The sequence below is a fragment of the Nanorana parkeri genome, unplaced genomic scaffold (genome assembly GCF_000935625.1).
Source record: "Nanorana parkeri isolate BGI_ZX_2015 unplaced genomic scaffold, ASM93562v1 scaffold706, whole genome shotgun sequence".
Lineage (NCBI taxonomy): Eukaryota > Metazoa > Chordata > Amphibia > Anura > Dicroglossidae > Nanorana > Nanorana parkeri.
This window is the reverse complement of record NW_017306974.1, coordinates 185028-206065: the sequence shown is the minus strand read 5'-3', so window position 1 is coordinate 206065 and position 21038 is coordinate 185028. Positions and strand designations below refer to the sequence as shown.

The 21038-nt window shown below is 40.7% G+C and overlaps 1 protein-coding gene across 4 annotated transcripts in view; it reads right to left on the bottom strand.

The window, feature by feature from the left end:
- TBC1D16 (TBC1 domain family member 16) overlaps positions 1–21038 on the bottom strand; it is a 101289-nt gene that overhangs the window by 46684 nt on the left and 33567 nt on the right. For all 4 annotated transcript variants that reach the window (XM_018563867.1, XM_018563870.1, XM_018563869.1 and 1 more), the window contains exon 3: positions 11605–12082. In XM_018563867.1, the coding sequence (XP_018419369.1) occupies positions 11605–12082 (478 nt within the window). The remainder of the gene's footprint in view (positions 1–11604; positions 12083–21038) is intronic.

Here is a 21038-nt window from a genome sequence, read left to right as displayed (position 1 = left end):
CTTGTGACTCCTTCAGAGTTACAGTGTTGCAGTCCGAACAATGGGGGAAGAGACAATTGAGAAAATGCTTCCTCCTGCCTGCAGCAGTCTGATGACACCATCCCGTATTTTAAGGGGGGCATGCTCAACTGGTAGTGGTAAACCATGCATGAGACAGGAACACCCAAGAAAAGTCCAGGCAGGTTTGTCCTGCATTTTTATTCAGCAAGGCAGCAAACAAACCATGACATCCTAACCTCTGGTATACCTTTTACTGGTAATATTTTAGGGTTGCTTCCTGCTGAGAAAATCTCCCAATCCCTCCAGGGTTTTATTAGGTTAACACAGTATATTTGAAATGTGCTATCTACAGTGAGCACCAAAACTCCTGTATTAAAGGTTGAAGTTTAGCGTTAACAAGACCACAAAACCAACCTTCTTGTGCGTTTTTAAGCATAAGCCGATTTCTCAGTTTCCTAGGGGTAGCATTTGTCGCCCTAATGATGCACATAAGTGTTCATAGTCGTGCTATGGCAACAGTAATTTGTTTTTACAAATTTCTGTTACTCTAATAGTCAGCATTGCATCTACTTAGGAGGAAATAGAGGATAGAAGAGTCATAGCGTAGACTAAAAGTGTCTACGCTTGAACTCCTAAAGGCCACTTTGGGACAGACTTTTTTAAAAGGGACAAAACTACATACATCATAATAAAAATCTCTTTGGGAGTTAAAATTAAGCTTTTTAGCCAACAAAGCATCTACATTAATGAAAGCAAAGACCAAATCATCAGACATTAAATATTTACAAGTGACTACAACTCCATGCATGAGAATTTAACTTATCCTAACTAAAGCCAATGGTCACACGTTTCTCATATCCAAAAGGAAAGAACGTATGGCAGAATCTACATGCATACAACTATACAGAAACTATGAGCTTGAAGTGCTACTAAAGGAATTTCCATTCTGACCATTAAAAACCTTTCTCAAGCTCTACATTGCCTTGGGTTATCATGCCTTGCAGGTGTTGAACAAGGCACGATGATCTAATGATGAAAATGTATCAGTCTTGCTCCTCTCATTAGATGGCACCCTCCTGATTTTCTAAAGGAGAAAGGTAGAAAGGTAATTGCTTGTACTGAGATGCAAATTCACTGGCATATGCAGGGAGTTAAACAACCACTAGGATTGTAAATTCAGTCCACCAATGGAAGAGGAGAATGGGATTTGAAAGGAAAATTCTAAACTTCATGCACCTTAATGTGATTTCTAGTTAGCTGATCCATAAGCTACCTTTCTTGCTGGTGACTACTATAATAATTTGGGACCCTTGGTTTTCATTTCATTAGACTTAGAGGTTTGTTTAAAAAAAACAAAACTGCAAAACCATTCATCAAACGAAACTTAATTTGTTCTGTTTGAAAGAAGGCAAAGATGAATGTTGGTATATTTTATTTGCAGGCTGAATGTAATATCAGGTAAATACCACATTATGACCACTAGATAGCGCTGGAGAACATAGGAAGAATGTATTTCCTTTGCTTTTCACCTCCATCTAGTAACCATAATGTGGTATTTTCCTGATACTGTATTACAATTGACTGGGAAAGAATATATATTTTATTTATTTACTATTGGTATTTATTTAGCGCTGACAATTTATGCAGAGCTTTACATACTGTACATTCACATCAGTCCTTGCCCTCGAGGGACTTAAAATCTAAGATCCCTTTGCCTCTATTCGCACAAAACAAATGTACATGAAGTTTCATGGGACGTATGGCTGTGCAAATTTTGTCTCCCCTTAGAATCACTAGACATCTATCCTGCTGACATTCTAATTTCACCTATCCTGCTGACCAAGAAATCTACAGTGATACCTTGTGCACGGTCAATCTCTGATGACCATGAATTTCTATTATACACACACACCACCTTCACAACTATTCATGCAAAGCATGGATACAGATTCCATAACCTTTTAAAAATAGGCACAGAAAAACAGAATTCTAAAAGAGTTCTAAAGGTCTTGCTTAGTCTTGATAAAGCATATGCAAGCTTAATGCATCAGGTGAGTTTGAGAGCCTCAAAAAGAGGAGTGTTCTCAGTTAAAGGAAAATCTATAAGTCAGAAATGAAGACAGAGATAGGATAATGCAAACCTTCTTCCAGCCAATGACAAAGACCATAGAACTTCTACATCTGAGGAGTGCAGTTCTGGGGGAGAGCGACCCAGTTAAGAGCTGGGCGGGGAGATGTGTAAGGTCTCTGCATCTCCTCTCCCAGCTTTTAGCCACCTGGAACACTCTGGCCAGTGTAATCCTGAGCTCCTGCTAACCAGAAGTTCATGGGATGCCAGCCAGAGCATCCCGAGGGTGGCAGACACACTGCAAACATTGTGCAAGCCATGCTGCTTTGCCTGTTGCTTTTCTTACCTACATTGTCATGGGGCCTCTATCCCAAACTTATGTACAGAATGTGTACAGTATGTGCAAGATAATGCATCTGACAGCTACAAAGTGCGTCTTGGAAAGACTAGGTTGTGTTTTTGTCAGATCTCCCTGGTCATGAAACCCTTGCACTTTTCACTGTGGGCATATATTAAAAGAAGACTAACAACTCTGCTCACTGTTTAAAAACAAAAGAGCAGGAGTAAAGTCTGCACTGACCTTAGGCAGTGTTTGTTTTTCTTGGCTACAATTCCTCTTTAGCTAACAATCATCCTAATCTTTATATTTAAACATAGCTTATTTACACTCTCCTGCTCAAAGCCACAATTCCACCAAACCCTAAAATCACCTTAATATCAAATATTCTGCCAACAGTATGTTTATTTTCTTCAGATTGTAATATTTACTGGATTGTACCGCACATCTTACTATACAATAATAAATTGAAGATTACATTTGTTTGCCATGAGCATAGCACCCTCTTGTGGCAAGAACAGAAATATGCAGATGGAAATGCTCAAAGATTATACTGTAACTATGATGAACTCCATAAAGTAGACTTAAGGCCTGGTTCACACCTGGGCGTTTTACAGCGCTGTAAAACGCTCAACATGTGAAAACCAATGATTGCCTATGGGCATGGTTCCCACCTGGGCGCTTTACAGCGCTGCAAAACGCGCTGCAAAACGCCCTGCAAAACGCCCCACGCCCAAAGAAGTACAGAAGCTTCTTTGGGGCGTATTTGCCACGCGTATCCATTAGGATACAGCCGGATAGCCCTCGGAAATTGCTGTAAAAATGTGCAGCACTAAGCGCGCGGCAAACACGCATATTCCGTACGCCTAGGTGTGAACCCAGCCTGTTCACATGAGTATCAGGTCCGGATCAGGTGCGGATCTGCAGACGCGGTGCTATGTGTTTTTGCCGCGTTTTTCATGCGTTCCAGTTAATAAAAAATATATATACATATATATTTTTTGCTGGAGTGGGGCTGTAAGTATGTTAGCTGCAGTGCAGTGCAGTGTGTTATTGACACATTTTTGACGCGTTTTGAGTTTCTGGACCGTTTCCTGACCGTACAAAATGTGACATGCAGTATTTTTTCTGTCGTAACCTGAACGGACTGCGCACGTGAGAACTGTAGCCCATAAAACACATAGGGATATATTGGGATACATTTTTAGTGCAGGAGCGTACGGATCAGGTCAGCACAGAAAACGGACGTCGTGTGAACAGGCCCTAAAACTAAGCTCTTTTCTTGCACAAGGATATTCTAAAAACAAACACTTTTAAAAGCAAGTCACATTTTCAAAGCACAAAATACAAATGAAAGCATACTAAACTGTGACAGGTTACCTACCGTGTGTTATTTTATTGAACTTCATATTAACATTTTGTTCTTAAAATTATCTTAATACAGGATAATCACAACACAGCTTCCGATGTATTTAGTAATATTAAGCTGCTTACAGCAAGCATGTCAAACTCAAATGACTCTGAGACTCAAAGTCAGGATGTAGTGGGCTACTGTTTGCTATACGCTGATAGTACAGAGCCACACTGCAGCTGGGAAGGATCCGGACAATGTTGTTGGGATCCACCTGGATGCCTGAATGACAAATGGGTTCTGCCCCTCTAGAGCCAAAGCCAACCCTGCCCACCCTCTTGCCTGTCTGTCCTTCCAGTGATTGCTGGTGTAACAGAAAGGGGAGGGGGAGTCCCCTGTGTAGAGTGGTTTGTGATCACTCAACTCTCGGGGTATAGAGTCAGCATGTGACAGCTGCAGTGTCCCTCATCAACTCTACGTATTGGGAAGAGCATATGTTACTCTCCTAATACTTCTCCTTTAACTTGATTTGGTTAGTGCACATACAATTTTGTGGTCTGACAAGTGACTCTACATTTCAAGCAGTGGAAACAGGATACACATTTTCAGATTCATGGAGAAATTTAAAATCTATTCTCAAAATGGATCACATCCTTGTTAACCGTTCTCTCTTACCCGTAATCTCCCAAATGTATATACCAGATAAACCAGAATCTGATCATGACCCAATTGTGATCTTTTGCACTTGATTACTTCTCAAACCCACTCGCATGAATGATTGAATTTTTTAGAAAAGCAAGACCACATTACTTTTCAGCCCTTTTCTATAAGGAGTTATCTGAAACATTCTCCCCACAAGTAGCATTCAAAAAAGCTAGAGAAGGACAAGTTTTGGAGGTGAAATGTTGTGCGCTAATATAGTAATGCTTTACTAACTATGGAAGAATTAGTGCCCAATATCTCTGTCATGTCATATCAATGTCATGCCATATTGGCCCAAATTCTTGCTATGCATCTTAATTCCCAACTTAGTAAACTGAAACATGGAGATCAGGTGGGCTTTGTCTGTAATAAACATAAGTGGGTGATAAAATATGCAGGGCACGTAGCCTATTCTCACTAGCCCAAAAACCACACCAGGAATGTATGTTCTTGTAACTAGATATGCCGAATGCCTTTGATACGATATCCTGGTCTTACATGTATTATTCCTTTCGCAAATAAGGATTTGGAGAACGTTTCCTGGAGTGCATAAGGGATCACTATACTACTCTTAGAGCCATGCTCAAATATCATGGCTTTGTGTCAAACTCGTTCATCATTGTTAAAGGGACAAGACAGGGATCTCCCATTTCCCCTACATAGTTTATTCTCCTGTTAGAACCTTCAGGCCGGGTTCACACCTTGGCGGCATCGTTTTTGCACGTTTGTAAACACATGTTTAGCGTGCGGTTGTTTCAACAATTTTTGATTTTATGTAAACAGGCGTTTTGATAGGCAGCTTAAGAAACATTGCCTACAATAGACGAATGCACTTAAAAACTTTTCGGGTGTTTGGCATTTTCCTGCTGCCATTTTGCTGCTCTGGTGTGAACAGGGGCCATTGAAAATCATGGGACTTCTTGTGTTGGGTGCTCAAATATGCATAGGTATGCACCAGGCCTTAGTGATAGACCTTCAACAGAACCCTGATGTTACGCATCTTGAACATGGTGACGTCCAACACAAAACCCCTTTATTTGTTGATGATATATTAACCTCTAGTGCAACCCAACATCATGTGACACTGCCTAATCTGTTTGCCATGCTTTCTTCATGTCAAAGTTTTTCAAGCTGCACATTAACCCTTCTAAATCCATGGCACCCTACAAAGCAATTTGCAAAATTGCACTTTGCATGGGTGTCTAAATTGCACTATCTAGGAATCCACCTAACCGCATCTTCAACTTCACTATACAACACAAATGACTCCTAGTTACTCCGCTTTCTATACACATCCTTAGACACCTGGAAGTTATACCAAATTTTGTGGTGTGGCCAAATCAACACAGTTAAAATGTTTTTTGTTTTGTTTACCAAAACTGCTCTACTTCTTTCAAGTTTTGTATTCTCAAATCACAGCACTAACAAACTGGTATTAATCCCTATATGAAAAGGTCTAAATCAACCACAAACTCTCAAACACCTTGCATGAAAAAAATCAATATTTTAAATTCGATCTCAGTCTTTATATAACCTTCAGAACATTTGTTAGCAATCCATCAGTAATAGTGATAGTGAATCCCAACGTGCCCCTTTCGATATGGCACTCACCGGAAATGGCTTCTTACCACACACAAAGGGTGAATGGCATCAGTGTTGAAATGGTGACTCTTTCAATATTTCCTCATGAACAGGACATCAAATGACATCATAGTGTAAAACCATTTATTAAACAAATCATTAAAAACTAGTGCACTTACATTTAAAATAGGATAAATCTGCATAAAATATCCCCCAAATTCCAGGTGAGACTCCACTCACCTGTCCAAAAGGGAGTGAAACATCATAAAAAACATCATAAAAAAGATCCCCAGCAGACTCCCCCTAGCGGAGTCACATTGGTTCCAGAGAGTGCCATATCTGAAGGGGCACGTTGGGATTCACTATCACTGATAGAATGCTGACAAAAGTTCTGAAGATGATATAAAGACTGGAAATTAATTTAAAATACTGATTTTTCATGCAAGGTGTTTGTGAGCTAATTGTGGACATTTCTTTGTTGTTGTTTTTGTTTTGTCTTTCACAGTATCACTTTCTTTGTCATTATGATATCTATTAATTGGTTTAGAGTGTATCACATAGGGATTAGTATCAGTTTGTTAGCGCAATGATTTGAGAATACATTCACTAAATGTTTTGAGTTCACAGCAGCTTATGGTTTATAGATTTACACATTATATATAAGTCTGTGTTTAATTAGGTGTCACATTAGTGCAGCCCTTACCATTTTAAAGGAAAGTCTTCCAATATTTGTGGGTGGGAAAACAAGACCCAGAATTAATAAAACTATGTGTAGTACAAATCCAAAAGCTCTGGTGAGCTGAGGGTTCCTAATATTGCTATGTGCTACTTAGCTGCACAAATTGCCCCTTCAACTTGCCTATATGCCACAGATAAAAATCACACAGTGGTCCTCGATGTGGCACACAATCATCCAAACTCGTGTCATCTCATAGCTGTATCTCCTGAGGATCATGCACCCTTATACACTATCCCCAATCATTCAACATTCACCTAAACTTTGGCATTGCATACATTATTCTAGTGACATTATATCTTCACATTTACCACTGGCAGGCCTGGTAGGATGCCCACTTTTCCGTCCAGGACATGACAATCCTCAAGAGTTTAGCTGGTGGGACCTTAAGGACATTAACACTCTTGAATCAATGCTGTCAGGCAATTCTGTGATATGATAAAGCCCCAGTGAGCGAAGCCTTTAGAAATCTTCAACTGAAATATCTTGTTTACTCTATAAATCAGAAACAAAACTGATATCTAGCTCCTTATGAATTTCAAACGCACCTGCAATTGGGACCCCCACAGACATGGTCTCATTTCACAACTATATACTTCCATGACAAACTCCACTTAGCTATTGTATATGTTTGAATGGGAAGATGAAATTGGTAAATCCTCATCTATGGAGGAATGGAATGATATCTGGTATAATGTTTCAAAGAGCTCCACTAATATACTTGCCCTAGAAAACTTCTATAAAGTTATGTGCCAACCGATATTTCACTGTAATTCACCATGCCATATTCACCATATTCAGGGATATTCAGATCAGGGTACACTGATATTATATATAGTGGACCTGTCCTCAGGTACAGCAATTGTAGATACGAACCTATCACCAAAGAGAACAATATTTCAGCGGAACTTACATAGGGATTCGTGGGTGGCTTTATATAAATCAATCATTTTGACCAAAACATATATTAGTAACCTTCATATTCAGAGCTGCCATGGCAGTCACCCTCCCTTAATTAAGAAGAAGTGATCCAGAAAGTATCGGGCACAATGATTAATGAGAGGATGACCGCTATTCTTTAAGACTCTCACAATAAATGCCTAAAAATATGGTCATCTTGGATACAATATGTATACCCAGAGGGAACCCGAGATCCATTGCTGGCCCTATAGAATGGTTATAGGAGTCTTAAAGTGACATTAAACCCTCAGATTTTTTAACATAAACCAATACTGTAATGTGCGCCTTACTGTAATCCATGGTTGTTTCCCTTCTCTTTGCTGCTTTTCATTTTAAATCCTCATGTCTTCTCATGCTTGGTGAGAACTTCCCTTTTCAGCTCAGGGCCTCTTCCTGTAGTGCTGGCTCAGGTTACAAGCCTATACACAGACACCATGTATCTATTCCTCAGACAAGGCAGTCTGCTGCAAAACAGAAGTTCTGCAGAGCATGAGAACAGATACAGATTTAAAAGGAAGAACAGCAAAGAGAAGGAAAACAACCATGGATTACAGCAAGGCGCACATTACAGTATTGGTTTATGTTAAAAAATCTGAGGGTTTAATGTCACTTTAAGGTGGGTAAACATGGCACAAATTTCCCTGTTCCCTGAATCAGCTTAAATTAGCTCCGTTGGTGACCCTATTCCATAGGTAGAAGGCGATCATGTTAAATATTCTTCAGCCAAACGGTGCTTCCAGCCAATCAGCTGCAAGCACTGTTCGGGTATTCTGACAGCGGCCAGCAAAAAACAGCGGGGGATTCATCCATGTTTAGCGTGGATGGAGGAATCTATTATGTTTTCTTTGTTCAGACTGCAGGTTGAATGAAGAAAAAATAACAGTGTATACCCTACTTTAAGGGGGAAACCCTTCCCTTTTTGGTCTTATTTTATTCAATCTCACTTTGGTGAGATGGTAACATTTTTGCCCTTGAAACTTGGGTCCCTCAATGCCATTCTTCACATTTTGGTACTGTTTTTGTATCATTGCCCTATTTATTGTATACCTATGCTGTATATCTAAAGTACCTCTATCATCACAGCACTCAATATATTATGTGGCCCTCTTTTTGTACAGCGGCTAACATGTACTAATAAAATTCTTGTGAAAGAAGACCACATTTTGTGGCATGCGTAACACTTAGTAGCCATCTTTCAAGGACACCTTATATGTTCACCACCAGCGAAGAACCAATGTGGACTGTCCCACAGATGGAAGAGAAACCTGCCAGCCACTACCTAGCTGGGTGAATCAACCGAAAATGGGTTCCTAACACAAGCTGTTTCACTGCTGACTTCTGAAAGATGAAACAAGCTGTTTCATCTTTCTTCTCTGCTTTACTGCATAACCCACTTATGACCGACTTATTGCTACAGGTTCAGGTACAGGGAATGTAGCACAACTAATGATTATATAATATAGAGAGTGACTAACCCCCCAGGCTCCATTTGTCAATATTGAGAAGGTATATCTTTGACTATATTGATATTTAGGATGGTTGTCTAGTAGCTATTAGCATTTGATCATTACCCGGCTCTAGATAATGGTGCTGGCCATTCCTTGGCTCTAAAAGGTGATTAAATTGTTGACCACCCCCTGTTCTAGTGGTGATTATGCTGTTAGTCACTACCTGCATCTAATAGTAATTTAGTTGTTAGTCCCACCCTGTATCTAATGGGGATTCAGCAGTAAGTCACCCCCTTGCTCTAGTGGTAATTATGTTGTTAGTCACTACCTGACTCTAGTTGAAAATAAACTGTTGGTCACCCTCTGGCTCTGGTGATGACAAAGCTGTTAGTTACCCCCTGGCTCTAGTGATGATTATGCTGTCGGTCACTCCTTGCCTCCAGTGATGGTTATACTGTAAGTCACTCCCTGACATAAGTGGTGATTATGTCCCCTTGCTCTAAGTGTGATTTTGAAAGCAATCAATAATAAACTTTAAAGCTGGTTATGTTTACTCCTGGATTCTGATACACTTATCAGTAGTCAGTCCCAGACTCTTGTAAAGATTATGGTAATTGCTTTCTGGCTCTAATAGTGGTTATGATTGTGGTCAGTCGATTGCTAAATAAACCAATTTTAGTGGTCATCCCTGTTCTATACTGAGGGCTGATCCTAAACATTAGTGCAGATTATGGTGGTGGTCGGTCTCTGGCATTCAGAGATACTATAGCAACCTCTCAGTTTTACTAACTTTCACTGCAGAGCAACAGCAGCTGACCATTTTGCCCATCCATCTCCTTTTAGGCGCATCGTGCCATTTTGTGTTTCTACCCCTTTTCTTGTCCTTTTACATGGTGTGCTATGTGGAGAGATAGCCATGTGATTATTTAGTTTTGCACTGGTGGGCATGAGATGTATCAAAAGAAGCAGATCGCTTACACAAAAGCAGAACATGGATCAGCTGTTTTTATTGATTTACGTATCTTGATATGTCATACAAGGCCAAGAAAGCCCAGAAAAAAAAAGCACCCAGTGTAAAATGTTGATTTTGTGAAGGATTCGAAGCAAGAACTTTAGAGAGATGAAAATGTGCAGCATTTGTTGATGAAAATCGTTGAATATGCTGAATATTTAGTTGCATTAAATAGAAGTCCCATAAGGAAAACTAGTAGATCAGACATGATCAAACTGTGCACACAAGATCTGACCTCCCTTTTTCTCTCCAAAACACAGGATAAGAAAAGCAATTTTGTAATATCTGACTAATGTGTATGCCCAGCGCTCAACAGTACAAATCAGGCAGAAAATCATCCAGAAAAAAATAGTTAATCAGCCAGGAGTGGTTGATGATGTTGTGAAGTATCTGTAGACTGTAGGGATCTGTAGACAGCCTAATCTGAGCTTACCTTTCTAATATCGGCAAGAGGGGTACCAATCATCCACTCTCTCCGAGAGCTTTTATATAAAGTATATCTAACGCAAAAATCTGTTTGTTTTTTTGTTTTGGATAGAGTAGGGAATGGTTAAAATCAGCAGCAATCAGATTTTCCCGCGATTATCGTATGATTATCGCAAGGTGTGTGGGCACCTTAACAGGGGAGAGAGTAGAGGAAGCAACAGGTTAACCTAATTCTTGTTCTGCTGATTGTTCATTATTCAGTCAGCTGGCCAGGAGTGTTTTAAAGCAGTGTTCTTGAACATGCTAAGAAAAGATAACAGCAAGCACTCCACAGATGAAGATTAGAAAATTTACTGTAGTACATCAGAGACAAAATGTTTAAAGGTGCCCACACACCGTACGATAATCGCGGGAAATCCCGCGATCGTAAGATTATCGTAAGGTGTGTGGGAGCCGTGCGACCTCTGCTACTGTAAGGTCGCACAACTTTTACTTTAGGAACATGTTTGAAAACCAGCCGACCATCGTACGATGTTCGGCTGGTTTGTGGCATGTTCGCAAGATAAAAGCCCCAGGGGCCGGTATGCGCAAGCGCACACTGCCCGTTCAAAATTGCGGTCATCGGAAAAGTCTTGCGATGATTGTAAGGTGTGTGCCCAGCCTTAGAGACACGAAGGACACCTTCCTCAAGGTCGTTAACAAAACATTAATTCTGCTCGGTGTGTTTACTACCTTGAGGGTTTCTCTCTGTCTTTGAAACGTTGTTCTCTATTGGTCTCCAACTACCACTGGCTATTATCTTTTCTGGGATTTACACATAAGACAAAAGGGAAGCAAAAATAAAGTGTTGATTTGATTTGTGTAATAGAATATTGTAAATAGCTCACAGAAGTCCACGCCTTTGCATTCAATATTTCTATGTCACTTCCCTCTTGTAAATAGATTTCCATTCATATGTTGAATTAATTTAGCTTATAACTTACCTTATCTCATTCTCCAAAAAAACAGAACCAGTGCTTTCTGCCAGAGCTTCGCTTATAGGGGACAGACAAAAGGGGGAAGAAAATGCATCAGAATCTGAGTCCAAAGGGCTGTCTTTGCTCACTTCATCAGAAGATATGTCCAGAGACCTTTCATCTTCGCCTTGCTCTACAACATCCCCTGTCCCCTCTGCAGAGACATCAAAGGTATCCTGCTCTCCAGGAGATCCAGCAGCATTCTGTCCTGGGCTGTCTCCTGTGTTTTCTTTGGTAATTGTGGACGGTTTTTGAGACGGGGAAGGGGCAGCTTTTGGAAGGTGCCGATTTCTTTTTCGTTGAACTTTTCGGACAGGGGAACTCTCAGGTGTAATGTAACGCAAGGCCTCTTCATCCTGACGCTGGATGCGAGAGTTAGGAACCCAGGCCAAAATCAAGGTGGCACCCAGAGACTCATCTTTCTCCATGTAGACACATAAGTATCCTATGGAAAAGTCAAATTTGTAAAAAATGTTAATTTAATTATTCTTTTAGATATCAATCTTACTCATTCAGGCAATGCATGAATGCCAAGATCCAAAGTGAGTACTGTTTGTTAAAAGATAAGCACATCTAAAAGTTGATATCCAATTCTAAAAGGACACAAGGGGTGTGTGACCAGTTTGATGAAAGTCCTGTTTTTCTCTCATATCCCCCTGCTGCAGCCCTGATATATCCCAGTCTTAAAGTGGACCTTTACTTTGCCTATTCAAGGTAAATCCCATCCAAGGGCAAAACAATTGGTTTAATTTAAAACAAAGCACGCTTTTCCTTTTTGTTCCCCACCCGACCTTTAAGATCCCACTCTACCGATCTGTACTTACCGAGATTCAGGCACGGTTCCTTTATTGTTTACAATCCAGTACTGTTATACTCCCTCTGCTGGCCACACCAGAACATTACAGCTGACACAGACTTCTATAGGGCTGTCTCCTAGCAGGAAGATGGACACCACCAGGAGAAGGAGACTTGCAGGGCTAGATGTCAGCAAACAGTGGAACAGTAGCCCTTGGATCTCGATCAGGATAGATATGCAGAAGGCAAGGTTGGTATCAGGTCAGAGGGGCAAAGAGAATAAGTGCACTTTGTCCAAAAGTTCACTTATTTTTTAACAACCACCCTCCTCAGCTGCACATACTTTCCATTTGCACTTTCCCCTAGTCTATTCAGCCACCACGAGCAAAGAAATAAAGCCTCTATCTTCCCACCCCATTTGATGGCACATTAGGGGATTTATAGTGTTTTGAATATATTTTCTTTATTATGTTCAGGGCTAAACAAACACAAATGCACAACAAAATCAGCCATGAAATTATCAAATATTGCACATTCTATGTTTTCCAGTTTCCAGCAAGCAGGTAGCATTCTAGGCTCCTTTTCAAATGTGTACCAGGCAAGTTCTGTCTACAGGGTGACAATGCAACGATGCAATTTCACTGCAGAACAAATAGTGTTGTCACTTTGTCAATAACGGATGTGCAATGTAAGTACCTGAAGCAGAACAAGGAGATAATCAGTTCATGTGTTGACAAGAAGCATGCTGATAGGAAGGGAACTAACTGAAAGATAAGCTCATCACTGTACTGCTTCTCCTTTCACTGTCCACTCACAGACTAGGGCAGGTCCAGAGGAAGTTGGTTTGAATGATGCTGGCTATCAGGCTGACTACATCTAATGACACAAAAAAGGACCTGGGGGAAAATCTCTGGACTGAAACTGAATATTACATGAAAGTTGGTTTCATTATTTTATCTTTAATTGGGCTATTCATTTTATTTTAATATTGTGAGCTGGAGATCTACATAAAAAAACCGCTAACCTCAAGCCATTGTAATTTCTCTAAATGAGCAATAAGTACCTGCTCATTGCTGGTTCTCTCAGGGGGAAAACAAAACAGCAGATGACAGGCAACACAACTGCTTGCATCAAGATAAGCAACATTTAACAGGGCTGCATTCAGGATTTTGGGAAGGTTGACTTTATGGGTTATAAAGACCAGACTAATATAGGAAATAACAGGCATCTTGTGCCGTCAGCTCTATGCAGGACTTTTATTTTTAGATTCTTAAACTGGGGTACAGGATAAGGCTGAGGCAAATATGAATGTATAGCAGTACGTACCTCAATAGGATTACTGATGAAAACATGCACATATATTAACAAGTGACCCCACTATTACACAGGGCCACTCAACAAGTTTAGTGCTAATAGATTTAGCAATTATTTACATTTGTAAATGGTTTACAATTTATGTGGTGAAAAAGTGGCATCTGTTCTACAGCTACTGTAGGTCACATCTCAGATGACCTTGTGAGAAAGGTAAATCTGTAGCTTCATTAGAAAGTCTAAATAAATTAGCAACTCAGGAAATGGAAAGTTTAACACGTAGTTCCATTTTTGCAGCCAAATTAGGATAACACCTAATTTATATGCATTACATGTTCCCATTTCCATAGCAAAACTTACAAAAAAAGGAAATTAAAATTGCTGCGTATTTGCTATAAAAAAAAAAAAAAAAAAGGCTATACAAATCTTACTTCCCTCTCCCTTTCTAAAGGAGGGGGGTTAGGGAGTCATATTTTCCACAAACCTTGTCTGTACTGTCCTGGCAAATGTTATAATCAGAGATGTGTACGTTGTCTGCCCTAACTAAGGGTTAAAGATCTCAAGGTCTGAGTGGTACATTGTATGTTAATGCAGATTTTCTATATAGTCCCTATAAAAAGTAATTCTTAAAAATTTAACTGACAGAGTCCTGTGTATAATCCTGCTTCAAAGAAATAACTAGAAAGCTAAGAACTCAATATTCCTCTATTTCTAGGAGATTCCAAGAAGTGGGATATAAAATTCTAACACAGTGGTATAGAGTCCCAACTTTGCTGCATAAGATTAAGCCGGAAGAGTCGGATAAATGTTGGAGGTGTGGAAACGAAGATGGCACTATTGTCCATATATTTTGGTCATGTCCCAAAAATACGATCTTTGTGGGACCAAGTCAGGGGTTCTATTAATAAATTAACTGGAATACATTTTTGGGGAGAATCCAGCAGCCTATTGGTTACATGTTTCTCCACTCTCCAGGAAGAAATATCGGAGCTCATTACTAATACACTTGGTGAAAACAGCAAGAATTTGCATACCCTTGCCCTGGAGAAAGGAGACACCACCATCAATCCAACTGTGGTTCTCTAAATTTGTTGAAATTAGAGACATGGAAGAACTTACATCGTCGTCATACCTTAGAGAAGAGAAATTTGGCTATATCTGGTCTAGTTGGATGCAATTCACCTATTCTCAGGAATATAGGATCAAGTGTAACTATTAATGTAGATATTTCATTGAGATACTCTAGTATTTAGTGTTTTTTGTTTTGTTTTGTTTTGTTTTGTGTTAGGAGAGGGTTGGGGGGTGCAGGATAAAAATAGCAAACGACATTAAATGGAATAATGTTGTAGTTAGAAATAATTAATGTACAGTGATACATTGGTTTATGCTAGTAGTAACCAACTGCTAAAGAAGACCATAAACTCAAGTAAGGCAGGCTAGTTACTAAGGGGCAGGCAGGTAACCCTCTTCTTGGGAGATTGGTGCAATGATGCTCAGAACTTAGTGGCGAGATTCATTGCTGCACAATACCCTTGGTCGTGGGTCTGTATCGCGGAACGGGGTTCCGCAGCTGAGCTCCATAGCCTCCCATAGTTAAGGGTATTATATGGGGTGAGGGGGACAAGAGAGAGGAGGATTATTGTGTAGGACGACTTTCACTATGACTAACGGAATCACTGCTATCTCTTGACTCAATGGAATCTTTTTCATTTTGTGAAACCTTAACAATGAATCTATCCAATGTGACATTGCATTGTCGTTAAAGAGACTCATCGCTCGCACTGCTACAGCCTTATTCGGGGGGTGCTTTTCTACCAAATTTTGCTCTTATTGCAAGATATTGCTTGTATATCAAGGCAAAATTTTTCAGAAATGTTTGCTTGTCTTGCAAAACACTCTCAGACCAAGTTACTTGTAAACCAAGGTATTACTGTATTAGTTAAGAATTAAACAGGTAACAATATTTAGATAGTTTTGTAAATATACATGAGATGGATTAAAATTGCTATTTTTATCTTAACTATGTACTGGTTTGGAGAAAAATAATTAACACTTTTTAAAAAAAACAAAAAGCTAATAATTTTTTTGTAATATTTTTAGGTATGCTGTGTGAATAGGAACACATACCAAACATAACAATAACATATAGTGGGGGTTCTCTAATTTTACAGCAAATGTAGAATTACACTTTAAGACCCCAACAAACACTTGAGCGTTTTCAGTTGGTTTCCCTCAGGGGCGGATCCAGAGTCTATTCTCGGGAGGGGCACTGCCAGAAAATTAAGTAGATCCCTGGATCCAGACAAGCCCAGCCTCCTGTCTCCCCCGCTGTCAGGAACTGCATACAGCGTGTGCTGGTTACTACTTAAACCGCCGCGCTGTGTGCAGCTTCTGAGAAGATACGCTATTAGCATAGCGAGGAAGCCGGCTGCGCACTTTGCATCACACACGCTACGCTAATAGCATATGTTCTCAGAAGCTGCACACAGCGTGGCGGTTTAAGTAGTAACCAGCACGCTCTGTAGGCAGCTTCTGACAGCGGGGGAGACAGGAAGCCGGGCTTGTCGGTGAATCCAGGCATCAGGTGAGTATTAAAAAACAAAAATGTTTTATTTTATGTTCCTGGGGACATGTAGAGCTCAATCACACTGGAATCGGCCGACATGTACAGCTCCGTGCTGTGTGCACAGCCGTATCGGGCAGCTCCCGGGAAGGACAGGTGCTGCGTATGATTAGCATGCAGCTTTACACCCCCCTACGCTCACCCGCCCAGCGCGTCCGTACGGATGCATGTATACTTGCTCATGACATCCCTTCTCAGTACCAGCGACCAAAACTGGACCGCGTACTCCGCGTATACTGTTAATATATTAACAGTAAAAACAGTAAAAAAGGTAAGAAAGGAGCAGATAGGCCCAATAAAGGACGAAAATGGGAAGTTACTCCCAAGTGACAAGAAAAGGGCAGAGGCGCTGAACAATTTTTTCTCCTCAGTATACACTCAGGAGGGAAACGGGTTCGACGTACGTGATAAAACACATAGTTCAACCGATAATATACCACAATGGCAATGACAGCTATGGGACCAAAAGTGATGTAATACTTGTCGCTTCCGGTCCCATAGAGCGGGGAGGAGATCAGTGATCAGACGTTAGCCGCTCTCCTCCACAGCTTCCCGCCGGCACCCGATATGGCGGTCCCAGGCCTGCAGGAGGGACAGTGGAGCCCGGGAAACATGTCGGGGGGCGGGCACTTTACCGGCCCGTAGAAGCAATCTGGCGGCAACTAAACCACCAGAATCACTTCTATTGTAAAGACGCAAATGAACAGGAATCACCAGCACCAACTTTTCGGGGGGCCACGGAGGGACCCTTCATCAGGGCAACAATGTAACCGTGTTACATTGTTGCCCTGATGAAGGGTCCCTGCGTGGCCCCGAAACGTCGGTTATAATCATTGCAACATGTATAGATGATTTGTCCGATTAAATGGACTTTAACGTTTGAATATTTTTCCACTGAGTGCTGGTGATTCCTGTTCATTTTGCGAGCACCATCATTGTGATTCGGGCCGGAGAAGATGTGAGAAGTCAGGGAGACGTATCGGACTTTAATTCTATTGTAAAGCCGACAGCTGGCTTTAGCCACCAGGAGTCGGTGTAAATGGGCCCGCTGCCAATGACCTACTATGTATGCCACTGGTCGCGGTTAATGGGCTGTTAATATGCCATTGTAGTATAATCGTAGATTAATGAATCAGGAACACAGCCAACAGGGTGAAAAATGTGTACATGGCTCATGCAATAGTCTTCTGCAAAAATCTTGCATTCTAAGTGTTGACCATACTTAGTAACTTAAAGTGTTTCTCTAGCCAAAACTTTGTAGAGTTAAAAACATGGTAGAGAAATCTGCCCTGGGGCCCTATTCTGGAGTTTTTCCTTCACTTTACTTCCCCACTGTAAAGTTGGCCATACACTGTGCGTATTTCATTTAGTGGGTGTCCGTGTTGACACCCTTCCGTATGGCAGCCTAAGATCAGAAAATTAAAAAGGTACTGAATAGGAAATATGCGGCCGAACTGTGATGGTCCAATAAGGTGTTTTGACAGCAGCACAGCCCCTGCTGTCAGAATACAAAGGGCACAGCAGGATATGAATCCATCCATGCTGTTTAGCGTGGATGGAAGAATCTGTTATATTATTTTCATTTTGCCTGCAGGTTGAACAAAAAAATAAAATAAAAATTATATATATATAAATAAATAGTGTATAATCACCTTTACTGGTACAAGAAGCTAGGGGAAATATCTCTAACCGGCAATGAAAAAACTCTTGGGGAAGTTCAAAACCTCCATTAGTTAGATACACCCTAATATTTCCAGATCAGATATTATATACTGTACTTTAGATATCCATATGTCATTCAATGTTAGCATGCATTTCTCTGTACATATCTCTTTCATACATTGGCCACATTCACAAACATTGTCACACAGCACGTCTTCCTCTCTGCATCCAGAGTGAATAGCTAGCTGAGCATCCAATCCATGTTAAAAGGCGAAGCACTTCACAGTTGAACTATTGTCGTCGCTGTGGTTTGTCCATTATGCGAACAGGATCTTCATGTTTACTTATTACAAATACTTATCTAGAATAAATAGAAGTTTACAAACAGAAGAAAAGGTGAGACCTGTATTTAAAGGTACAGTCTATTTAAAACTGAAGCCTGAGATTCATAAATGGTGCACAATTTATATGCTCATCTCTAGTAATGTGTGCTTTTAGAGTAGAACTCCAGGGAAAATTATTATTAACCCTTGCAGTGGGGCTACCCAAGCACTGCAAGGGTTAACTGCTCATTTAGGTCTAGAGTGGAAAATACACTCACCTGATCCTCGGAGTATATAACTTTGACAGTACTCCCTCCTGCCTGTCTCCTCCTATGCGGCAGCAATGTTATGTCTCTTGGCACTGCAGCGGAGGGGGGAAGAGAGGCTCCAGGGACCGGTCTATTTCTGGTCGGCTCCGACGATCAGTTGAGTATAACTTTATTTTCCTCCCTAGACACAAATGAGCACTTAACCCTTGCAGTGTGGGCGTAGCCCCTCTGCAAGGGTTAATAAGGCAGATAAGCTGTTCTAAAATACACCTATTGCACGCTCTTGGCCTCCCATAGAAAAATCTTGATGTAAAAATGTGTCAGAACTAAGATGTCTGCAGATGACTGGCAATACAGAAAGAGTTACACAGCACGGGGGTTTAGGGAGTACACTCCCTGTGACCTGTTAGGAGAGCTGAGTGCTGTGGCTGCATTTGATATAGAGAACTCAGAAAAGATTGAGTGATTATTCAGATTTTAGCATAGCTGCAGTCTTTGCTGGATAGTATTAGCAGCTCCCTTAATGGTGTTACTTGTTGCCCGGAAGCATAAAATTATTATACTATGTAGTACACAGAAACATTTTCAAGGAACTATGTTGGGACAGGAAAATTATAATTAATTTCCAAGTAGACATTGCGGGGAGAAGTGCTTCTAAAGCCAAAATTGTTTGAGGAGAAGGGCTAGAAGCACTGTCAGGTCTGTATTGCTGTCCAAGCCCTCTCTATTTGACCTGCTGCCCACTGTCAATGGGACTGAAAGTGAGGGAAAGCCCCAAATATTGAGTTGTGTCTAGAACAGGGATAGAAGGCAAATCTATAAATAGAAACACTTGCTTCAGTGACTGTGGTCTAAGGGCCTGTTCACATGATTTTCAGGTCCTGATCAGGTCCGGATCTGCAGACGCGGTGTTATGTGTTTTTGCCGCGTTTTTAATGCGTTCCAGTTGGAGTGGGGCTGTCAGTATGTTATCTGCAGTGCGTTTTTGATGCGTTTTTGATGCGTTTTGTGTTTCCGGACCGTTTCCTGACCGGACAAAATGTGACATGCAGTATTTTTTCTGTCGTAACCTGAACGGACTGCGCACGTGAGAACTGTAGCCCATAAAACACATAGGGATACATTGGGATACATTTTTAGTGCAGGAGCGTACGGGTCAGGTCAGCACAGAAAACGGACGTCGGGTGAACAGGCCCTAAAAGGGAGATTTCCCTCAAATCTACTCCAGTTGTGTCTACAAGACAGGAAGTGAAATCTCCAAAACAGAAGGCAAAAAACAATCTTAACAGGGATTTTATTCATTCCCTACTCTATCCAAAATGGAAAACAAATATTTTACCTTTAAAGCTGAACTCTAGGCAGATATAGCCTGTGATTATAGGGAAAGTGAGAGGTCAAAGCAGTTCTGAACAAAAGCCAGGCGCTATAGCAAGTAGGTTTGATCTATGTAGTCTCCATGACACAGAAGTTAAAGCAGAGTGACAGACTCCACCTACAACTGTCATGGCATTTGGATGGGCTGACCCTGGTAATTCCACCAAAACTTCAGTTCTGCATGGTTACTGAAAAGAGCAATATCCACCAGAATTCCCAGATTCATTCAACATTTGAGGCAATTGCACATCACAGCATCCTCATAATGTTCCTCACAGGTAGTGAGACTCAAACTACAGCAGAGAAATGTAGTTACTGCAGTCTTAGAGATACTGGAAGCCAATATTCGTTCAATCCAGTAGTAGTGCAGTTATGAATGGAGCTAACCTTTCATAATACACACTGCATAATGCAGCCTTTTATAAATAGATTGTAAAGCAAGAAGCCAGGAATGCACACGACATGGACATACAGCATATCTAGCAGATTTGAGAGTGAAGAACAGGCAGCTATCAGCTATAAAGCCCAAATGGCTCAGGTACAACTATGTGTCTTGATACCACAGACTTCCCAGCTATGTGCAACGCTCAGCTCAAGAGAAATATTAGATAGACATGTAAGCTGTCAAAAAAATTGTTTTGTTGCAATTTGGATGTTTCGTTAATTTGTTTTTTTCAGGATTCAGGTCTGAAAGTCAATTTGTTTTGGCATTTGGATTTGGATGACCTAAATGATCATTACGAATGACAATTTGTTGCAGAAAAGTGGCATTAAATGTTTTTTTTTTTTTTTTTACTTTTAACACTGGAAATTTTTAACACAAAAAAAATAACACACAAAAAAAAAAAAAAGCGACAATTCATACCCGAGGTTCCCCCGACTATTCATACCAGACACTTAAGGTCTGGTAGGCATTTTAAGGGGGACCTCAACGGCAAAAAATGTTTTAAACAAAACAAACAGTGGGATCCTCTCTAAAATCCCATACCAGACCCTTAATCTGGGCAGCAGCCTGGCAGGGCAAGAAAGGAGGGGGAGGAGCAA